General features: G+C 45.6%; 1 protein-coding gene across 1 annotated transcript; it reads right to left on the reverse strand.

Annotated features, from left to right (window-relative positions):
- Window positions 1–384: 384 nt before the first annotated feature.
- Window positions 385–9724, reverse strand: C1QTNF6 (C1q and TNF related 6). The gene is made up of 4 exons (XM_083701185.1): window positions 9331–9724; window positions 6016–6265; window positions 1569–4413; window positions 385–1308 (listed from the first exon to the last, which is right to left on the reverse strand). Exons 2-3 carry the CDS (start codon window positions 6257–6259, stop codon window positions 3866–3868), a joined length of 792 nt encoding a protein of 263 aa, XP_083557311.1. The 5' UTR covers window positions 6260–6265; window positions 9331–9724; the 3' UTR covers window positions 385–1308; window positions 1569–3865.
- Window positions 9725–16386: the final 6662 nt, after the last annotated feature.

A 16386-nucleotide genomic window follows, 5' to 3' on the forward strand; every position in this document is an offset into this window, starting at 1 on the left:
CATAAGAACACAGGAAGCAGAGTCAGAGCATTGCTCCATGTACTCAGGGCTGTCAGCTCACAAGGGTTTCAGGTAAGGGCCATTCCCTGCCCAACCTGGAGATGTTGAGGCTTGAACCCGGAACATCCTGTGTAGGAAGCAGATACTCTACTTCCGAGCTACAGCTTTCCCCCAGTTCCAGTCTTCCAGCCATACCTCTATACCGGGTCTCCCCTCTTTTTAGAAATACCTCTCTTTTGCAAAGAAACAAAATTCTTATGCAGCTAAAATCTTGACAGATTCTGCAGAGCAGAAGTAGAAAGGATGTAACGTGGCTCTTGCACAATGCAGTGTCATAGCTGCTTCACAGAGAAACAGGGTGGGAACGAAAGGAGAAAAACCATCTCAAAGTGCAATAAAGAAGTTTTAATATTTAGGAAAATATACACACACACACACACAAGAAATCTGGTTGGGTGATTTGGGTTCTGTATAAAGCACCATAAATTCCACAGTCCACTATGTCTGCAATATATCTCTCATTAAGCACCAATTAATCTCCAGGATCCTGGTTTAGCACCAAAGGAGCTTCTTTAAAAGTCAGAAGCCTTTTTTTTTTTTTGCACCAAAAAGCAAGCAGTAAACACCGACACACCACACACTTTGCCTTATTGACTTTAAACGCAGAACTTCTCGGTAGGAACATTTGAGAGCTCTGCTGACATTGGAATGGAGGCAGAGGCTCGAGGAATTCAGAGCTCAGGTCTGGAAGCGATTCAGTGCTAGAAATTCCTGCTGTTCCCTAGAGAGACACAGGGACGCCACGCGTTGCAAATATACAACAGCTGGTTTCTCCGTTTATGCCTTGCAGAGAGGAGGAATTTGGTTCCTTGTCCAATCAGTCCCGCACTTCCCCATCTGAAGAAAGCCCCCTTTCCTGACTCTTTCTCATAACCTTGCTCTGCAGGGCTCTCCATGGGGGTCAAAGCAAAAATGTCTGCCCCCACATAGTCCTTTGCCCCCTGAGAGACCTGTCAACTTGGAAGGAGAGCTCTGCTTTCCTATCTGCTGTCTCTGCACACTTGGCCACATGGCAGTGGGAGAGGCAGCGAGTACGCTTGGTGGGCATGTGCAGATTCACAGCTTGTGCATAAAAACTATCAGCTAAACATTGTGCACAGCCATGTGCCAACTACATAGCCCTTTAGAAACTTCAGAGTGCTTTACTCAAAGTACCTCTGCAATTAGGGCTGGGCAATATATCAATACATTGTCCAAAACTGGATTGAAACCGATATTGTGATATCGGTTTCATAATTTTTGACCTGGCTGTGAATCATGATGTATCACGAATCATGATCAAAACAAAAAAATTCCTTCCAGTAGCACCTTAAAGACCAACTAAGTCAGTTCTTGGTATGAGCTTTCGTGTGCATGCACACTTCTTCAGATACACTTCAGATACTTCTGTGTATCTGAAGAAGTGTGCATGCACACGAAAGCTCATACCAAGAACTGACTTAGTTGGTCTTTAAGGTGCTACTGGAGGGAATTTTTTTGTTTTGACTATGGCAGACCAACACGGCTACCTATCTGTAACACGAATCATGATGTGTTTGTGTGTGGTATGTGAAATTTACAATGTAGGAAAAACTGTGAAGCCAGCCAATGCCTCTAGATCGATCCAACTTTATTTCAGACATCATGTTTAGCTGGTGATATATCATGATGTTGAAAACCAGATATTGCCCAGCCCTATCTGCAGTCCTGGCAAAATCCCTGTAAGGCTGATCAGCAACATCATCTCTATATAACACAGAAGGAGCAGGGTTCTGGATGAGTGAAACTACCTTGCCAGTGGGTGGAAAAGGGTTGTTGCTTTTGCTACCTTCTAAACTGGCTGCAGCTTGCTGGATATGCATAAGACAAGGAACCGTGGGGGGGCTACCACCTACTGTGCCCACATGGTAGTACAAGGTGAATAGAGAAATCATGTGCTACTCCTTCTTCTGATGAAGAACATTAAAGCTGCCTTCTCTCGAGTCAGTCCATCTAGTCCTGGACTGGCTAGTCCAGGACTGGCTAGTCCAGGACAGCAGCTTCCCAAATATTCAGACAAGGTGTCTCCAGCTCTGCTACTTTTAGGTAGACATGGGGAACTGAACCTGGGGCTTTCTACTACTGAGCTATGGTCTCTTTCCTATGATGGACAGCTACCCATTCCCTGCTCTATCCCGGACTGCTTCCTGATGAATTGCCTGCAGGAATAGGAGCTAGTCAGTGCTGTGCCACTGCCTGCCATATGACTTTCACTTTTTTAAAAGCAATCCAGGATTAATGTGCTATATATTATTAATAGTCAATTCGTTATCTTTGTTTGGATCATGGTGTATAGCAAAGAGCAGCCTCAATACTCAAAAAAGTGATAGCTATAGAGAGCTGGGGGGGTGGGGGTGGGACCGGGACCCAAGGTTTGCACAGGTATGCATTTTTTAAAGGACAAAATCCTAAGGACTGGGCATGCTCAATGGGCACAGAATACTGACTAACTGATGGAAGGGGTGGAATGGAAAAGCAGGAAATAAGGGCATGGAATGGAGTATCTTCAAAGTGGGTAGGGCTGGCTAGTTGGAATCTTGAACAAAAGCACTCTACAGTGTAGTAGAGGCAACGGCGCTTTAAAGCATGCATGATTGTGCACATGTGCATCACTGCAAGCTGGAAATGGCTGCAAAAGGGGGTGGGGATATAATGGGGTGAAGTGGGCTCTGTCAATGGGGGGGGGGAGTCATGAAAGCATCCCCCATGCAAAATGATCATTGCCTGTACATAGGTGCAGGTCTCACTTATGAGAACCAGAAAAAATGTTCCCTCTAAAAGCCTTCTTTCCTTTGATGTTTGCCCCAGCCTGAGCTGACCTATTTCTTCAACACTTAAGGCACTATCAAAGTTAAACCAGTCTAGGCCCATGTTCCCCATATGTGCAAATGTCCTTGCATGGCAATGGCAAACAGAAGTTTACAAAAAAGGTAGTTGCACCATTCCTTTCTTTACACATCCCTGTATCTTTTACACACCTATTTTAAACCATGACTGTTCAGCTGACAAGCTCTAAAATCACAGGCTACAATCCAGTTCACAGTTGTGTAAGCCCCATTGATCTCATGCACAATTTGTGGGCTGGATTCTGACCTTTGTGTGCACAGCCTACTGAAGAGATCTAAATTTCAGCCTACAGAGCTACAAAACCTGTTCAGAGATGAGCATGGCATGCACACAATGGGTGGGATTCTGAGTTGAGCTATGGCAATTGCTCCATCAGACAAAGCATTTCTGCTTGCCAGGCAGAATTGCCTCCCCTCTCTGCATGAGCTATTTTGGGGGTTCTTCTGACCCTCCCAACCAGATTTTGGAGAGGAAGGTCCCATTGCACCAGGGGAACTCATGTGCAAAAATAGTGGCTGCCGGAGTGTATTTAGCTTGGAATTTATATGAAGATGTCACTCACTTGAGACTACTCAATTCATCTGTGTCCTTCATGTACAACAAGAGCACTTTGGGCATTCCAGTAAGGAAGCACCACTTTCCAAGTCCATGCACCAATATTCCCATGAGGGAAATGTCTGGGGTAGCAGGTGTGAAGATTTCAGATAACCTAGAAAGCCCAGCTCTAACCTCACGATCTTGTCTGAAAACAAGCAGGCTTATGAATTGGTCAGCAAAACATTTCCCTTCTTCCATCTTAATTCTCTAGTGAAATGGTCTTCTGGAATGGCCCCGCATTCTTCAGATGCTTCCAGTCCTTCTGTGTATGATTTGCAGCAGCTTACAGGCAGTGTTACAGTAATGCGTAGGAGGGCAGCGGAGGTGCTCGAGAGGCAAGCAGCTACTCAAGGCTGGGCTTGATCAGGTAGCCGCTGAAGGTGATGTAGATGTCCACGTTGTCACTGTAGATGGCGTTGTCGCGCTCTCGCTTGTAGAGGCGCACCCAGACCTCATCGTTCTCCCGCAACTCCAGCATCAGGCTTTGGCTCTGCATGATGCTGCGGTCGCTGGGCTGGGCATAGAGGATGACCTCCTCCTGGTCGTTCCGCATGACGTGCATGTAGGTCTCCTTGAAGTTCCAGGTGTGGACATTCAGGCTGAAGAAGTACAGGCCAGCCACGTAGCAGTAGAACTTGCCCTTGAACATGTCAAAGTGGCTGTAGAGGTTCACGAAGACCGTGTCGAAGATCAAGGCCTGGTAGCCTTCGCTGCTGTGGAGCGCCTTCTTGCGGCCGACCGAGAAGGCAGCGTACTGGTGCTTGCAAGGATCTCCGGGGGCACCCATCTGCCCCTTGCTGCCCTTCAGGCCCGGGGCGCCCCGTTCACCTGGGGGGCCCTCTTTGCCCCATTTCCCAGGAATCCCAGGTTCTCCTTGATCTCCTTTATCTCCTGTGGGGGGAGAGAGAGAAAGAGAAAGCAAAGGCTATGGGAACCCATGGTTTGGTGGGTGGGCTTGGAACCCTCCCTTACAATGTGTTTCCATGCATTTTGCAGCATCCTTGGCAGTCATCATGATAAAAGGGCGACACAGCTGCCAGCGAAGGAGGTGGGCTGTGGGGAAAGATCTGTGACGGAAGGCGGGGCAAAAGCAGCAGCTATGTCCCACATGCAAGGACAGCTGGAGAAGGAGAGTCTTTGGAAGCCCTCAGAGATAGGAGGCTGCAGCCAAGTAAAACATATGCTACCACTAGGCAGACTTTCCTCAATTAGTTGCAGGCTGGCAACTTCTGTCTGCTTTGCATTTGGCCTGAAGAGAATAACTTTTGGTCTTGGGCCTGAACTGATTTCAGGTTTTTCTAACCAAATGGAGCCATTTCTTGAACTTTTATGGTTCCATTACAGACAGATGAGCAACTTACCCAGCATTGAGGAATGTTACTTAGAGGCAACTTTAGTTACAAACAAGCTTGTACTGGGCTTTGATACACACATGCATACAAGCGCACTTATACACAATCATATTGTACATATTCAGGGGAATGTGAATTGAGTGGTTAATATGAAGTTATAATATAATGACTGACCGTTGGGCACATTCATCGGGTCTCACGGAGCATGTTCACATAGGGTCAGATTCATTTGGGTTGCTGCACTTAGGAAAGCCAGGGCAGTGAATCCCACTAGCTCCTCCCACCAACATTTCCTCCCTCCATACCCTCCCCAGTTCTGCTTTGGATGGTCAGGAGACACACACCCTGAATACTGTGCAGCGGTGGAGGAGATTGTTTTATCTGGCAATCTGAAAAGCTTGGGCTGATGGAACATGGCCTTAGTGTGACATTGAATTCTACCCATAATCCTTTCATGAAGAGGAAATTGTGCACTTTTCATAGTCAATATGCCTGATTGCCAACAGACGTTGGAAAACGTGCATATCTTGATTGGATTTTGTACATTCTCTGGCCAGCATGCATAATCCCCAACAAGCCTCATTGATTGACCGGGAAATGCGGACATTTTCCTCTTCATGGAAGGATTATGTGCTCTCCATGAGGCCTGGTAAATGTGCACAATGGCCAGTTGCTTTGCACATTAACCACTCAAATTACATTTCTATATATGTTATATACACACAAGCGTATACAGTGGTACCTCTGGTTACGTACTTAATTCGTTCCGGAGGTCTGTTCTTAACCTGAAACTGTTCTTAACCTGAAGCACCACTTTAGCTAATGGGGCCTCCTGCTGCTGCCGTGCCGCCGGAGCACAAATTCTGTTCTCCTCCTGAAGCAAAGTTCTTAACCCGAGGTACTATTTCTGGGTTAGCGGAAGCTAACCTGTAACCTGAAGCATATGTAACCTGAAGCGTATGTAACCCGAGGTACCACTGTATATAGTAACGACACTTCACACGGAAGTTTACAAAGTAACAGGCAAAATTCAAGTACATCCCACAGCCCATTGGGAAGCTTAAAATATGATTTTAGGCACTGAGGTGAAGCTGGGAGGAAAGAATGAAGGGAGAGGAGTGGCAGCTGAATATACACTTACCCTTCAGAATGGTAATGTTGATATATGGACGCACCTCTGGAATAATATACGGCAAGGAGTGGGGACTGTTTCTGCCGGGACTGGCCTCAGAGGAGCCAGGTGTATCCAGGGAATCACAGCAACGTTTGCAACTGCTCGAGGTGACAGTGACTTCTTGGGGGCCAGACACATCAGCAGGAGCCCCAAATACAAATAGTGGGAGTACAAGGAAGACCAAAGGTACTTGCATTTGGATGGTTTCCATAGTGACCTGGCAGAGAAGAGAAGGAAACACAAAGGGAACTGAAATTGAGAGGATGTGAAAGGGCAGGGTGTTTCTGGACCACGATTCTCTGTGACTAAAAATGCCTCAGAAGCAAGGAGAAGGTAGGGCAAGCAAGCAGAAAGAAAGAAGAGCGAGAGTGAATCCTCTTCAGAGAGGTGCTATATCAGTCCTTTCAGGTCTCAGAAACATGGCTGAGTGCCTCTAGTCATGAGGGAACATTCTTGATATTTTTTTGGGGGGGGTTGAGGAGATGGGTTGGATAAACTCTTACAGCAGGGGGCTGGTCCATTGTACCTCAGACCTTGTGGCGGGCCAGACTATATTTTGAAAAAATAAATGATGGAAGAGCACCATGAGCCTCCGTGGCTGCTTACCTGTCTGTGTCTTGCGAGCGGCAGGGGCTGGCAGCGGTGGGGGGACAATGAGTGGCACACAAAAGGGCTCCGGAGAGGGCTTGCTTAAAATGGCGGCTGCTCAAGTGCTGCTGCTGCTGGCACCAACAAAGCCCTTCCTTCTCTAGGCAGGGCGGGGAGAAACCAGGAGGAGGGAGGGAGGAGGCACCGGTGCCACTGCTGCCCTGTGAGGGAGAAGGAAAGAACGTGCATGCTGGCGATCCACGCAGCGGTTCCCAGACTGTCTGCAGGCCAGATCCAGAAGACAATTGGGCCTGATCTGGCCCACAGGCCTTAGTTTGCCTACCCATGTCTTACAGTGTAGGGGTGGTATTCAACTAAGTTTTTACTCAGAGTAGACTAATTTAAAAGTCTGTTAATTTCAGTCTACTCTAAGTAAAGACTTAGTTGAGTACCACCCCTCCACTGTAAGAGTTTATACAACCCAACTTCTCAAGCCCCCTTAAAATACCAAATGTATTGTTCTCTTATGATTAGAGGTTGTCAGTCATGGTTTTGAAACCTGAAAGCATTGATATAGCACCTCTGTGAAGATGATTCTCTCTCTCTCTCTTCTTTCTAGGTATTTCCTGTTTGCACAGATGGTAAATTACTTTACAGCAAGTGACAAGGTTGTTCCTTCTGCACTCAGAGATTATGAATAGCTCCTGTGGGCCATAATCTTCTGCATACGTCCTCAATGGACCTTTTCTTTTGAGTGGACCTGCACAGGATCGCTCCATTGGTTGCACAGAACATGTGGTAGAGGTGAAACATCTCCAGGAATGTCAAAGAAACAACTGAAAACCAGTAATTCCTTCACTGTCCAACGGAAAGCTTGAAAAGGGCAAGAGGCTACGTATGGGACAAACAGGATGTGATGTGGAAGATCTGTGATTGGATTTCTCAGAGTCCTTTATCTTCAGTTAAAAACACCCATGGGAGTGGGATTCGGATTGGGGTTGCAGCAATGGAGGAGAAGGAGATTAACTTTCCCTGTTGTGCAGTCTCTCTGATTTACAGCTGCCAGCAGGCATTGTTATTAACCACAGGGACCTGTGATGTTCCTGTATCTCCCTTTCACTTTTTTGTTTGTTTGCATCTTTATTTAAGATGGGGAAATGGTGTGGATTGTGGGTGTGAAGGGTAGTCCCTCTTCACCACCCTGCAATCCAGATTCCCCCTCCTCCAGCAGTTGCTTTTAACCAAACAAGAAGACATAAAGAGATCTTATCAACAGACCTTCCACATTACATTTAGTCTTGTTCCTATAATTTATCGTGTTACCTTTAGAAAGGTACCATAAGCGGGAAAACAATAATATGTGCTAATGTACACCTTCCTTATATAATAACTTTCTTAACTTACCCCTTTTCAGCACCATTCTTAAGCCCCCTGCCATGATTACAGACATCACAGCAATTACAAGGGGATATTTCCCTCCAGGATGACTTAACTGAGATAAGTATTATTTATAGTGATCTTGAAAGATCCCTCCCATTCAGAAAGCATTTTGGATGAACACAGCTCATCCAGTCAGGAAGGCAGAGTTTAGATTGTTAACTGATCTTTCTTCCTTGCCAGAAAGTTTCCTGTTCTAAAAATGAAATCTCAGTAGTATTAGAAAAGTCTGGTGTGTATGTGTGTGTTTAAATCTTATGAACATAGTAGCATAGGAAGCTGACTTATACCAAGTCAGTTCCATCTGTCAATCTAGCTCAGTTCTGTCTACACGGACTGGCAGCAGCTCTCCAGGGTTTCAGGCAGGGGGCATTCCCAGGCCTACCTGGAGATGCTTGAGAGAACTGAACCTGAGACCTTCTGCATGCAACAAAGGTGCTCTCTCCCTGAGATGCTGTACCAATGAGCCCTTCTCCCTATCAATTCTTAGGTGGGGCAGTTTGTCTGCAGTGCCCACCCTAACCGAACATCTGAAAGGATGCTTTAATTTCAGTCTGCACATGTGTGCAATTAAGAACTCCAGATAATAGCCTACCTCAGTTTTGTGATCTGCAAAATGGGAAGGAAAGCTGGAGCAAAACAAACAAACAAACAAACAAACAAACAAACAAACAAAAACCCAGAACAAAAACCAAACACCCTCATTCAAAGGGAAGTTTTGTTGCTTGACAGGGCATTTGCACATTTTGGGGAAAAAAATATATTTCTGCTAGGGATGGGGAAGGAGAGAAGAGCTCCGTTTCCGCTCTAGCAAACCGTGCCTGTGAAGACCTGCCTAGCGTGCGTTTCGGAAAAGAAGAAGAAGAAGAAGAAGAAGAAGAAGAAGAAGAAGAAGAAGAAGAAGAAGAAGAAGAAGAAGAAGAAGAAAATAATCCATGTGTTCTTTTGACCCTCAACCCCTTTGGAAGTTTGCAGAGCGGCTGTGGAAGCAGGAATATGCAAGCCTTGCAGAAGAGGCGGAGGGGCTGGCACGGCTGGAGCGCGAGGGGAAGGCAAAAGCTGCTGCTGCCGAGGCATGTGCGTTTGATTAGGGGCGTCCGGGCTGGAGTTTTGCAAGCTAAGCATACACACACGCGCGCGCAAAAGTGACACGGAAGAGGGAACGGGGGGGCTGCAAAGGGGCGGAAGGCCAAGGAGTTCTTCTCTGCCTGGATCCCTCCCCCGGGACACCTAGCCCGTGACCACCAGCAGGCTCACCCTGGAAGAGTGGCGCGTCGCCGCCGCCGCCGCCTTCTTTCAAAATCCCTGAAAGTTTCCGCTCCTCTGCCTTGCCGGTCAGTCCCCTCTGCACACTGGCTCCCCTCTGCTAGCCAAGCCAGCCTGGAGTCCCATGTCTTTAATAGCTTGTTGTTGGCAGAGGAAAATCAAACCGCCGGCACAGCCCGCCTGCGAGGCTCCCGTCCCGTCCCCTTTCTCCCCTCCGCGTTTGGGCTCTATGGCTCCAGCGGGTGTTAGGTTTCTGCCGCGTTAACTCTTTCCTCTGCAAAAAAAGAGTAGATCCTGCCTCCTTCCTGGCTTCGTGCCTGCTCATCCCGGCCCCTTTGCTGGGCCCGGTGAGAGCCAGAGAAAGGGTGGAGGGAGGTATGTCTACTTGGGAGTAAGCGCAGGCGGACTGGGCCCCCAGTCCAGGGAAGGGAGTGAAGAGATTGCAGCCTGTCCTCTGTTGAACAACAGAAATGGATGGTGACCTTCGTGCCAGAATCGGGAACCGAGGTGAATTCATTTTTTTAAAAAAAATAATTTTTTATTCAGATTTTCACAAATTCATACACAACACAAATAAAAAGAAAACAAAATAAAAAGACAATATAGAAAAAATACAAACACAGAACACGTATAAATTCTGATTTTTCTTTCTTATAACTTACTTTCCCGACTTCCTCATACCTCCCCTTTCTGTATTCTAATTTCTGATTAAATTGTCAGCAAATTCTTCCCATACTTTTAACTTAATTTTAATATTATTTAGTTTCTTTAAATTTACCCTTGCTGCAATTAACCCCTTAATTTATAATCCAGCATCTTTCTAACATTCATTAATTTTGCAGTCTTTCTTTAAATATTCTTTAAATTTTCCCCGATCCTCTTCCGCCGTATCCCTTCTCTGGTCCCGGATTCTGCTCGTCATTTCCGCCAGTCCCATATAGTCGATCACCTTCATCTGCCATTCTTCCACGGTGGGTAGATCTACTCGGTGGGTAGAACCGAGGTGAATTCAGTCTCTGTGAAATCTTAGCATCACCAGCCCAAGAGGAGATGCCTCCCTCACTCCAAAAGATTTGCACAACACTTTCTGCTGCTAATTGTTAGATATAGATGTGGCTTTAGAAACAGCTCATCACAGTGGGGAAGGTGAACTAGGTGGCCGGTGTGGCAGCTCATATTCCTGTCCAGATTCCACAATATTGTTGTGGATTTGGCAGTTAGCTTAGCTGGCGTGTTGTTGATAATGCCAGGGTCATGGGTTCAATCCTCACATGGGCATTGCAGGGGGTTGGACTAAATGGCCCTTGGGGTCCCTTCTAATTCTACAATTTTATGGTTGTAGGGTTTGTTCTGGATGATATCTGGGTACCATCTAGGCCAGTGATCCAATGTATGTAAGGTTAGGATCCATAAGAGGAAGCCTGCTGAACCATTCAAACCAGTTCCTTTGTTAAAATCATGGCCTTAGCCACTCACCTAAGTACCCATCAGCATCTTATAGAGTAAGCTCTGTTACCATAGTGACAAATGAGTGGGCCTTTCCCCACCTCACTTGGCTAGATGCCTCTTCATCCTGACCAAAGTGGACCAGTGGTCTGACTCAATAAAAGACAGCTTCTAACCTGTGCAGAGGAGGGTGACCAAGATTATCAGGGGGTCTGGAAACCAAGCTTTATGAGGTTGTTGAAGGAGTTGGGTATGTTTAGCCTGGGAAAGAGGAGACTGAGAGGAGATATGATAGTCATCTTCAAATATCTAAAGGGCTGTCATGTGGAGGATGGGGCCAGCTTGTTTTCTTCTGCTTCAGAAGATAGGATTCAATGGATTCAAGTTACCAGAAAGGAGATTCCAACTAAACCTCAGGAATTTCTTTCTGACAATATGAGCTATTTAACAGTGGAACGGTCTCCTTTTGGGAGTTGGTGGACTCTCCTTCCTTTGTGGTTTTAAAGCAGAGGTTGGGTGGCCATCTGTCAGGGATGCTTTAGTAGAGATTCCTGCATTGCAGGCCATTGGACTAGATGGCCTTTGGAGGACCTTCCAACTTTATAATTTTATGATTCCTCCAGGAATTTCCCTCATGCCTTTTTAAAGCCATCTAGATTTATGGCCAACACAACATCTTGTAGCAGTGAATTCCATAGTTCAACTACGCACTATGTTTTGACTGCTCTTATCTTCTACCTTCAGGTAGGTAGCCATGCTGGTCAAATGCAGTAGAAATATATATATCCAGTAGCACCTTAGAGACCAACTAAGTTTGTTCTTGGTATGAACTTTCATGTGCATGCTACTAAGGTCTACTGGACCATTATCTTCTACCATTCAGCTTCATTGTATTAACCCAGGTCCTGGTGTTGTGAGGGAGGAAACAAAGGTTGTGTGAATTGTTTCTTTCATAACATATCCTGTTGGAGATCAAGACTGGGCACTTTTTAATGTTGGGTGTGTACAGTTAAAGTAATCTGGGGTACAAGCTGGTAATAGTTCTCACAGTTTTGCTATCATATTTGGTAGACTGGCTGGGCTAATTCATAATAAGTATCAGAAAAGGCTAGGCAATATGTTTGTCATTGCTCAAGTATTAACGGCTCAAAATGGAAGGAAACAAGAATTTCCACCAGTAGAGGACTGGAAATAAAATATATGGCATAGGCTAGAGTGATGTTGTATAAGATAATGTATTATATTTAAAAATGTGGGAAGCATGTGTGACAATAAAAGACTCTCTGGATTGTTGGCAGAAATTTATTCAGTGCTGAAATCAAACAACAAATTACAACAATGTTGGGAAAGAAGTCTTGGAAATGATTTAAGTTACTATGACAATAAGCCAATCTATTAGTAACAGCAGTAGTATTGAAATAGCCAACAGATAATGCAATTTAAATAAAAATGTGTGTATGTATACATCCAGCTGATATATTCAAAAAGATAATACTCTCTTTTTAAAGAAAAAATGAGAATAATTTCTATCAACGCTGCAGTCCCACTGAAAACTGCGCAAACGGCATTCATTGGGGGAGGGAGGTCTGTAGTTCAGTGGTGCAGCATCTATGCATAGAGAAGGTCCCATGTTCAATCCCTGGTACCTCCAGGTAAGGCTGGAAAGAAATTCTGGGGAGCCACTGCCAGTCCATACTGAGCTAGAGGCACCAATGGTCTGATTCAGTATAAGGCAGCTTCTGATCTCTTTTCCTGCGTTGTTCATGGTGCAGGCTCTGCTTTTGGCTGTCAACAACTTGTCTTCTTTGATAACAGAGAGACCAACACTTACGAATGCAAGTCTCCCTGGATGCTCCCTACAATATGGTGCCAGTCATCTTCTTTGCACAACCTATTTAAGAGCTGCAGAGCATTCCCACCGACAGCCTTCCGGGTAGAAGCAGCCGCTGCTGCTGTGCAATACTTTAAAGGGCCCAAGTGCATGGTAACATTTAATGTATGCTCTCTTAAGTGCTAAATTGGACTTGATTTTCCTGGCTTTGCACCCTCCCGTTCTGGCAACAAGCAAAGAGAATCGCATTCTGGCCAGTTGGAAATCCCAACCGGAGGCTTTCCTGGCTTCTCCTCCCAAAAACTGTGTGAGAGGGTTTGGTGGGTCCGTTCCTGGCTGAGGCATATAAGGGAATCAATTTTTGCTTGCTTCCCATCGAAGGCAGAACAGCAGCATCAGCAGGTTTACTGTATCTCTCGAGTTATTTGAGGAAAAGCTGGGGGATGCCTAACATGAGGCTCTGGAGCGGACAAATTGTTTCCATTTGTTTAGATTAGGGAGTTGGAGATGGCTGTAGCCAAATCTGGGTTGCTTCTCACAGCTTGGCAGGAAAGCAAAGAGCACAGAGGAGCAAACGGAAAGTCTGGAGAAGGAAATGTGGAGGGGAGGGGAGGGGAGAACGGAAGGTACTGGGATGTTATTGCCTTTGAATTCTATCATAAAAAGCCATTTCTGAAAATGGAGTGGGTTTTATTTGCATCCCTGGAGCAAGTGTGGTCCTCCCCAGCCAATGGTGGCTGAGATGTGAAGCTGTGAACAAACCATGATGCTCCAAGTAGCCATCCCAGCTCTGCTTCTGGTCTTCCTGTGTCCTTCGCTAGGTCATTCCATCTCTTGTGATGCTTTGATTGCTCCTTAAGGAATTCCCCAATGTGTCTGAAGGAGGAGGGCTGGCGGTATCATTCCTCTTATTGTGTTCCCCATTTCCTCTGCTTGTCCTTGGCTTTCTTTCTCTGTCTCTCCATCTCCCTCCCTCTCTCACACACTTTGCCATTTCCAAGAGAATTCCTGCTGAATGCATACAGCCATATTCCGTCTTTTGCAATTAGGCTTTCAACGTTAGGGTAAAAATGACCCTTGAATCATCTTCTTGTCTAGCGGAGCTGCACCTCTTGGCAGTGCTGTTAAAACAATGTCTTCTGCATCCCCTCCCCAAACCATTCTCTGTCAATTGATGAGGGAGAAATTGCATTCATAAATAACCAAAGGGGCATCCCTATGGGTTGTGTGGGGTTTGTTGTTGCTGCTGCCCTTTCCTTACTTTCAAAGTGACCAAGGGGTGTTTGTGAGTGTCCTTCCTTTCACAATACAAAGCATTTCCCCAGCGGTCTGTACTCTGCAGCCTCCCAAGGTGCCCATGTTTCAACCAAAGCCCAGGGGAAAGACATTGTTAGGTAACTCCTACCATAGGGCTTTTTCAGATCAGGAAGCACAGGTAGCTGGGGAGCCTGCAGAGAGGCTTGAGAAATGTTTTCTGGGAAAGTGAAATACACACAAAACCCTGTGCTGAAATTCTAAAGAAATTATTTAGTGCCCTGAGAGTGATGCAGAAAAAATGGAATCTTCTTTCATACAGGGAAGAAAACTGATGAGAAACTGGAGGATAGGTTTTGGCAAAGCACAACTTTTGGTTTCAGAAGTGGGCACCCAGTTTGCTTATGACATTACTCATATGTGCTGAGCCTCTAAACTTGGGTGTGTGGGGGGGAAATCAATGGAATCTTGCTATATACATAAAAAGGGAATGCTGTTGTCACGCAGCCCAAATTGGAGGATCAGAATCCTAGATTTGCAGGGGAGGGGAGCCAAAGAAAAGGCAGATTGCACAAGAGCAGAGGCTATGGTATGGAGGTGAGAAGGGAGGCACACAGAGGGAGGAGGAGGCATGGATATGCGGGTGAAAATGGGTGCAAAGTGGGACTGCAGAAGAGAGAGCGGCTTCAGAAATGAGGTTGGGAAGGTGAAAATTGAGCTTAGGAAGTGGAAGCTCTAGGGGTTTAATGTGGGGGGATGGTAGGGGGTTGGCAAGCAAGGTTGCAGGCTTTAGTAGCCATGTAAAGGTACAAGGTACAAAGGTACAATGGAAGTGAGAGCTGGACCATCAAGAAGGCTGATCGCCGAAGAATTGATGCTTTTGAATTATGGTGCTGGAGGAGACTCTTAAGAGTCCCATGGACTGCAAGAAGATCAAACCTCTCCATACTGAAGGAAATCAACCCTGAGTGCTCACTGGAAGGACAGATTGTGAAGCTGAGGCTCCAGTACTTTGGCCACCTCATGAGAAGAGAAGACTCCCTGGAGAAGACCCTGATGTTGGGAAAGATGGAGGGCACAAGGAGAAGGGGACGGCAGAGGACGAGATGGTTGGATAGTGTTTTCGAGGTTACCAGCATGAGTTTGAGCAAACTGCGGGAGGCAGTGGAGGACAGAGGTGCCTGGCGTTCTCTGGTCCATGGGGTCACGAAGAGTCGGACACGACTAAACGACTAAACAACAACAACAACAAAGGTACAAGCAAATGGAATGATAAGATTACATTTCAAGATCCTGCTGCTTGCACCCGCGGAGGGGGTGTCACTTTGGTGCACAAATGCAGCGGTTTGACTTCACCCCTTGAGGTGCACTCTATTGTCTCTGGAGACAGATGGATGCAAACAACAACCTGTGACATTGAATGCATCTTTACATTGAATGTGCATGGTTGTTGTTTTTTTAATTGTACAAAAAACAGCTGCTGTGGGTGATGACAACAATTACTGAGACCAAAAGCAGGCTTGGTGAGGAGGAATTTAACTTTTCTACTCCTGCTGCACTTCTGAGGAAAACCCTTCCTCTGAAAGTGGTCTTTTCATTTGGAGGAAATTTCCCACTTAGATCCCCTCAGCGGATGCTATTTGTATCCTCAAAGGCTTTTGTGATAATTGTAAAGACGTGTCTCAGATCATGTCTAGATCTTAAATGTGAGCACCATATCTTAACAGGGTGTTATCACCACCGAGTTGAATGGCAGATCGCTAATCAAAATTTCCAACTTGTTTCTGAAAGTGCAAAAATAAATGAAATGGCACAGGCTAAACAAAGAAAAGAATTAGATCACCCCGACATATTCTAACACTCGTGCATGCTTCTTGCTCTGAAGGTAGGAGTTGATTGCTCTGAAGGTAGGAGAAATGTGGTAAGCTAGCCATGGAACTACCATATGCATTAAATCCAGAGAACCAGAGACCAATTCTGATTCACAGTAATAAAAGGGGGGGGGGAAGCTCAGTGTATCCCTTTCCCCAGCATCTGGATGTACTCTAAATTAAAGAAGGAAAATACAATATGAGGGAGGATACTTCCTCTCGGAATAGACAAAAATCCCAGGGAACTTTATGCATAATGAGAAAGGCACTGCAGAACATTTCATAATGGATGGAACAGTCATCCGCCGATAATCTGTGGAGGCCTGTTCAATCCATTATGAAGTTTTTGATAATTCAGTATTAGGCATGTCAAACAGGAATCAAAGAAAGCAAAGCAGAGAAAGGAAGATAAAAGTAAGCACAGAAAGATGCTTTTAAAAAACAAGTTGGATAGCACTCCGCTAAAACAAAACATAGATGGGGAGAAAACTTACCCCTAGATTATTATTTCTTCTTCTTCTTCTTCTTCTTCTTCTTCTTCTTCTTCTTCTTCTTCTTCTTCTTCTTCTTCTTCTTCTTCTTCTTCTTCTTCTTCTTCTATACTGCCCTTCATCCTTCTTCTTCTTCTTCTATACTGCCCTTCAT

The sequence above is a fragment of the Podarcis gaigeae genome (genome assembly GCF_964106915.1).
Source record: "Podarcis gaigeae genome assembly, chromosome: 10".
In the NCBI taxonomy this organism is placed as follows: domain Eukaryota; kingdom Metazoa; phylum Chordata; class Lepidosauria; order Squamata; family Lacertidae; genus Podarcis; species Podarcis gaigeae.

Excerpts from the sequence above, each read along its gene's own strand:
- C1QTNF6 (XM_083701185.1), bottom strand. The coding sequence starts at position 6,259 with ATGGAAACCATCCAAATGCAAGTACCTTTGGTCTTCCTTGTACTCCCA. Across the intron at positions 4,414-6,015 it reads CAACATTACCATTCTGAAGG|GAGATAAAGGAGATCAAGGA; the intron begins GTAAGTGTATAT and ends CTCCCCCCACAG.